At 30.6% G+C, this 7,224-nt stretch overlaps 1 protein-coding gene across 1 annotated transcript; it reads left to right on the top strand.

Annotated features, from left to right (window-relative positions):
- Positions 1-871: 871 nt before the first annotated feature.
- LOC131849770 (stress-associated endoplasmic reticulum protein 2) lies at positions 872-6,572 on the top strand. Its single transcript, XM_059199888.1, has 3 exons — positions 872-987; positions 3,743-3,855; positions 5,751-6,572. Exons 2-3 carry the CDS (start codon positions 3,769-3,771, stop codon positions 5,856-5,858), a joined length of 195 nt encoding a protein of 64 aa, XP_059055871.1. The 5' UTR covers positions 872-987; positions 3,743-3,768; the 3' UTR covers positions 5,859-6,572.
- Positions 6,573-7,224: the final 652 nt, after the last annotated feature.

Here is a 7,224-nt window from a genome sequence, read left to right on the forward strand (position 1 = left end):
GAGGTCCGTATCTGTATAAGAAAATATCCGTAACCGTAACTAAATCCGAAATAAGAGTTTCGGATAACATCGAATAGTGGCGGAGCCTAATTGAGACACGTTATGTCACCATTTTATTAACTATTTGTATTTTCCTATTCAAAATTCCATAAAAAATTAATATCCGTAACCGAAATTATCCAAAACTAACGGATAATCCGAAATAATATCATATCCGCATCCGTATCTGTATCCGGTATAATAATCATTCCTATATCCGAAACCTATCCGTATCCGAAATTTCATATCCATAATATCCCTGGTACCTACACTAGTGCAGGGTGAAGATAAATCAGGTAACACATTAAAGCGATATCACAAGAAATTAACAACGATTTCCAGGACGACCGTATCGGAGTCGATTAAATATGGTATTATTACTATGCTCTTATTATATTTTTTCTTAATTCGACTATTTAGATAATAATATATCTATAATAACTACCAATATTTTTTAAAATAGACTAAATGAAACAGTAGACGTAATGTCATCTATTTTTGAATTTATGAACCAAAGTTTGCTGAGTGATACTAAACCATATACTTAGTCGTTTTACTACTTACTACTAGATGGCACTGTAGTGAATTAAATAGTTTAGACAGAAATATTTTGTTACATATTAATTATTTACTGTTAAATATGTAATTGTGTGTATATTAGATAATAGAAAACTAATTTATTAAAATTAAATAAAGAACTATTACTGTAGTTTTTATGTATTAGTATTGCAAGTGTGTATATTTATTGCTGGCAACATTAAACGAGACGCGTGTCACTCTCATCTACGTAATGCTTAGGATTGTCAAAAATCGTCCAATGACGTGTTGTCTTGTTGAGTATTTTTGTTTGACGTTTCTACCAGTTCAATTTTCTAGCACTTTTTACATACGTGTCAAGTTAGCTTGTTCGCGTTTTGGCTTCAAAGCCCCTAATTTTAGGACACAACTGTAAGTATTACTTTCATTCCATTATTTTATATATCTATACAACCCTACACTCATTAGAATCAGTAAAATCTTGTTAATGAAATTACTGGCGAATTTTATTAATACTTAAATGCATATGTTATGGAAAACTACTTTGATAACATCGCTTGATTAACTAGAAAATCTTATTAAGAGCGTGAAATAAATCCAATTGTAGTTTAATTTAATGTAATGTTCACAGAATTTAACTTTTTAAAAGTAATTTTGCTATAGGCAAAGAGCGCTATCTCGTCACAGCTGTGTACACATTCAAGTATTTTTCCTCTATTTCCTTCTGACGCATATTCTTATTAAACTCAAATTACGTTTCTAATTATCGATTATATTTCCGAAATAACGTTCTATTATTCTAAATGATCGTAAATGCTTATAATTTTTACATAAAGTAAATACCTATAATGAGGCATGTCATTTACTAATTAAGTGAAAGTGATTTCAAAGTATTGGTACATTACGTTTTCATATTAAAATGAAGCATATCTTATTGCCTGCCTTCACTGTAAACTTCTATTACATTTACAATTCACTGCAGTTCTGATAAAGTGAATTCAATAAAACAGTCTTACTTGTGTTGACAGTACCTGCCCAGTTTGTAAGTTTATTCTTTAATTAAATATTTCAATTTTGTGTTTGTACTAATCTTGAAGAAAAGTCCTTTTTCCACATCCTAAAATAAATATTGTTTTTGACATACTGGCATCTTATTTTGTATTTAAATTTGTTTGTTCTTTTAACATGTCAATTAACAACAGTACACACACAATTATAGATTAAGGGCACTACTAGAAGTTAAAAGGGCTGATAGAGAAGTTAAAAGTCTACAGAATGTGTAAGAATTAATAGTTTGATAGAAGATATGTATTTTATACATAGACTAGCTGTTCCTGCAACTTCATCCGCATGAAATTTAACTTTATGTTTCTATTTCGAAAATACAATATTTTTCTAAAATAAAAGTAGCCTAAGTTACTCCTTATTATATCAGCTACCTGCCAAAAAAAATCCTGTTAAAATCGGTCCAACAATTTCAGAGATTAGCCGGAACAGACAGACAAAAATTGTAAACAAAAATATTTTGGTGTATGTACCCTATTGATATTCATATCCATGTAGTAAAAAATGGTTATTTAAATATTACAAACAGACACTCCAATTTTATTTATCTATAGATGGCATTTCAGATTGTTTATAGATTATTTAAGTGTGAAAATTTTAAATACCTTATGATATTGTATATCACAAGGTATTTAAAATTTTCAGCCATGCAGATTTATTGGTGATAATGAATTATTTGTATGTATTTGATATTCAAATATTTACTTTATATTTCTGCCTCTAGCAGTTTGTTCACTTGCTAGCAGCAGTTATATTACAACAATACAGGTTATACACATTATATCACAATTATCTGGAATGGTACAAGAAAGATGTTATATACATCATAATCTATATGATGACAGTGTTGCTCTTCATATAAATAATAATAATAATAATAATCTCCAAAAAGCTGTAATATTAAACACTTGTAGAATAGTCCGCAAATTTTTGTCTTCCACTTAAAAATTATCCATCCTCATCATTTATACTATCATTGTTTGGTGATTTTTACCCGCAATGTTCAGTCTATTATCCCATCAAAGGGAGATATATAATATATATATATATAAAGAAAAAATAATAATAATAAAAGCCTTTATTTACTGTTAACATTACATTACAAATTTACAGCAGTAGTTATTAATAATTATAAATGCTTATATCTTAGATCTTATGTCGGCTTATTTAATTAATTGTCACTTACATAACAACCCTCTAGTGATCTCATTAGTCAGTAGTGGGCAATGCGGATACCGTAATCCTCCTAATGTTAATCCCAATATCACTAACATATGGGATAGGCAAGTTGGAAATAGACAGATTCAGTCCTGTTAGTCTACAATTTTTTTTTTCCACATCTGAATGTCAACAGTCTGTCATGTGACATAGGCCTCCTCCAAGTGACATAGGCCTCCATAGGGTTTGGTGCCTTGCACTCTGAGTCCAAACTTTCCGTGCTACCTTCCTGATGTCATCTTCCCATCTTTTGGTCTGTCTGCCTCTGCTTCTTTTGTGTCCTCTTGGGTACTCTGTAATATCTTAAAAAAAAAAATGGACAAATACTTCATATAAATAGGGAATTAGTAATAGACAATCTCTGTGATCTGGTGATTTACCATACTGCCTTACTTCAGATGGTTGCGAGTTTGATTCCTAACATGGTACAAACACTTGTAATCAATTATTATTTGATGTTTATTTTTAATTACCTACAATTAGGTTTAATTATATGTACATTTTGTTTGATCTTTTTTTTTCGTTTGTTATTTATATTGTATGATTGTATTGTATTTTTTATATTGTTGAAAAACTCTGAATAAAATATTTTTCTTTCTTTCATTCTTTCTTTCTATTCATAAGTATCAATATTTGTATCAGCTGGGTGTTTTCTATGTATATTATATGTCTATTCTATACTATATATATCAGTTGTCTATTACTCATATTACAAGGTCTATTTAGCTTGGAACTAGATGGCACTGTGTGTATTGTCTGGAACTTTTATTATACTTACATAATTGTAATTACTTGATCAATAAAACAAATTATGTAATATCTGTTTGTTTTTAATGTTTGATTGTGATTTTTTTTATATAATTTGTCTATTTTCTCTTTCCAGGACAAATATATTTCAAATCAAACAAAATGGCGCCAAAACAGAGAATGCGTATCGCCAACGAGATTGCCAGTAAAAATATCACAATGCGAGGCAATGTACCTAAAACCACCAAGGTATGTACCAAAGTTCCATCACAAAATATTTTTCAAGTATCGGCCTGAAATTTGGCATGCAGGTAGATGTTATGACATAGGATTTTGATTAATTCTACCCCCAAGGGGATAAAATAGGGGATGAAAGTTTGTATGAAACTTTGTCAATTTTAAACCGATCGGGCTGTGACTTTGCATGCATAAAACTACTATGACATAGGCATCCCCTAAGAAAGGTTTTTGATAAATTCCACCCCTAAGGGGATAAATTACCGCGAGCGAAGCCGCGAGCAAAAGCTAGTTTTTGTATAAATATGTAAATATTTCTTACAGCATGGTATATTAATAATAATTAATTTTTTTATTGATTCTCGATTGAAAACATCAATTTTTGTGGTAAACTGACTTTTCTCTTTTAGAAGCATTACAGATTATTACATATGCTTATTCAGTTTTGGTTCAAGTTTTATAAATAAAAATTTGTGTTAATTATCCTATCGATCATTTCCAAATTACAGAACTGTATGTGTTACACTGGGTTACACTTATACTGTAATTTAGAAATAATGTGTGTAATATTACACAGCTGGGGGGAAGGGGATTGTTAGTAATGTGGATTGATAACCCCATTGCTAGCAATGTATCATGTCAGGTCGACCTCCACGCGGTTCCCCCTGGAAACCATCGTGATAAATTCCTGGTGAATTTGTCACGATGGGCTAAAAAATGATCTCATGCTCATCTTATCATCCTCCACTGGTGCCCTGCCAGCGTAAACCGTTAGCGCAGGCGGGTGCACCATTCCATTATCATCCACAAAAAAAAAAAAATATTACACAGCTTCTGAATTTCAATATATAGAAATTAGTGATGCACGTAACACACTCAAAAATCAATTTGTTAAAAAGGGACGTGTTTCCAATTACGTTATTAACTACTCATAAATTATAGAAAAAATATATTTTCTCTATGATTAAACATATCCAATCGATTTCTCGCCATTTCCTACCATTACTTTGTATAAACATTAACATTAGTTCTGCGCAGTTAGGTCCGAAATGAAACATGCATTAGACATTGTAATCCTTACTGATTTGTAATAACGTACAAAATTAAATACTACACTGATGTACTGCAAACAATAAAAACATATTATGTTCAATGTCACAGGTGGTTTTCGATGTTATTTATATGGAATGAATGTAATTTGTAGCAAATATTATCGGAAACGACCTATGGGCCTCATTATTTTAAACAGACAAACTGCATTTTGTGATTATGTTATAAATCTAGAATAAAATGCGAGTATTTTAACATTTAACCACTAGATTATAATACTCAATAGTCAACAAACTATCTTTAAGTTATACTCTCCTAGTATTTACGAAATATGACAACAAAAAAGTAATAGTCAAAAGTAAATATGATGACCATAATGCTGTTCTGTATATAGGCGACAGTTACCACTTACCATCAGGTGGAACGTCAGCTTGACCGTCAATCCAATTAATAAAAAAAAAATGAAACTACGGTGAAAGTACCAGGATAACATAAATTTATAGGTAGATTGAAGTAGTGGTGACTCGATTGCTGTAATTAATATAGACTTTGTAAAATGTGTTTATCACTGGCATCTCTGGGTCACATATGAAATTCATCAGACTATAGACAGGTTGCTTTGTAAGTTGTATTTCGATTGAAGGGGAGATATGGCAGTGAAATCATGCGCATACAGAGTCATGATATCTTAGTCATCTGACTGAAATGTCAATACCCCTACCATGAATGTTCCATGATAACGAAGTGCATGTATAGGCGATACTAGACATACATAGACAGACATAGACAATATAGACATTAACATCAAATTTAATGTAAATTTAACATAATATAATATTGTTTGTTTTTTTTTTCAGGAAAAAGAGGATCAGTACCCAGTAGCACCATGGCTGTTAGCTCTCTTCATTTTCGTAGTCTGTGGGTCGGCCGTCTTCCAAATCATTCAATCTATTAGACTCGCCTAAGCCTCCTTCCTGTGATTCTTCGACTGATAAATATTCCCCAACATTGCAATCCTCATTCGTGGCTTGTTTCTTCACACATATAAGATTAGAGTAAGATAGACAACATTAGTAACCCTGCATTCCATTACTATGTAGGTCTTTTTCGCGCCAAAATTATTAATATTAACATTTATACAAAGACACTTAATAATAAAAATACATTGGGAAATCAACTTTACGTTTTAAAACTAAAAGTCTATTTTTCTCAGGTTGTGTTTTTTTTATTTAGTGCATTTTATTATTAAGCGCGCGTATTCCTTTGTACGTATGTATTAAACTTCTCAAGTCATGATTATAACATCCGAAATGAAATTCGTGTACAGTCTACTGCGCAATTACTATGTAGCTTCGAAAGTTGCATCTCATTGTTTAGTCATATAAGGACAGATTTTAAATATATAATCTCAAAGGAAAACATTGTACGTATATTCTTGTATATTGTAAAAATAAATAAAAAATAATGTTAAGGGCGGGTGATGCTTAGGTGCCAATCTATTACAATGAATCAATCTGGAATATGCACAATTACTTTCAAAATATTCGATGGTAACCTACTTTAAAATAGAGTAAAGTGTCATTATTATTAAAAGTGTTTTGGGCTTACATTTAAAAGGTTGTGAGCTCACATCTGGCTGAACACAATTTACATTTCTGTTCGACTCTTCGGTGATAGAAAAACTGTCAAATTACTGCAATAATCCGAAAGATGGCGGTTTTCCAGCCATTTTGGTTTCAAATATACTTTATTAAAATGACTTGTTCTATTTCTCAATCTATTAACGATTTTAAAGTCATTGTAATAGATTGGCATGATATCAGTCAAGGCATTTAGTTTATAATATTGCTGAAAAATATTTCATTCCTATAATGATTTTTATTAAGACGTTTTTACGCACAAAAACTTACTTTTGGTAAATATGTTTTTATATTATTTATTGATAATGATATTATACTTAGTCCAATTTTATTGTCTTTGTGCAGATGAATTTATTTTAAAACACTGTAATGAAATTATTTGTCAGTACTGTATTTTTTTAATTTTAAATATGATTCAATTGATTACAGTATATTTGTCGGAATTTCAGTTTTATTTCATTAGTAGTTTGTAACTATTAGTTAATTTTCATAGATTTTGTTCGTGTAGCGAGATATATATACTAAAAAGTCGACTGCGTGGGGTAAAGTCGTACCTATGCAGCTTGTTTTTTTATGCTATTTGGTCTATAGGGTGAGATTAGGCAGAGAAATTACAGGTATTCATGTATATAAGCGATGGTTACCACTTACCATAATTTTTTTTTATAGCATTTAGGTTACAAACGAGCTT

Source organism: Achroia grisella, unplaced genomic scaffold, assembly GCF_030625045.1.
Source record: "Achroia grisella isolate CSIRO2021 unplaced genomic scaffold, CSIRO_AGI_Agris_v1 utg660, whole genome shotgun sequence".
Taxonomy (NCBI): domain Eukaryota; kingdom Metazoa; phylum Arthropoda; class Insecta; order Lepidoptera; family Pyralidae; genus Achroia; species Achroia grisella.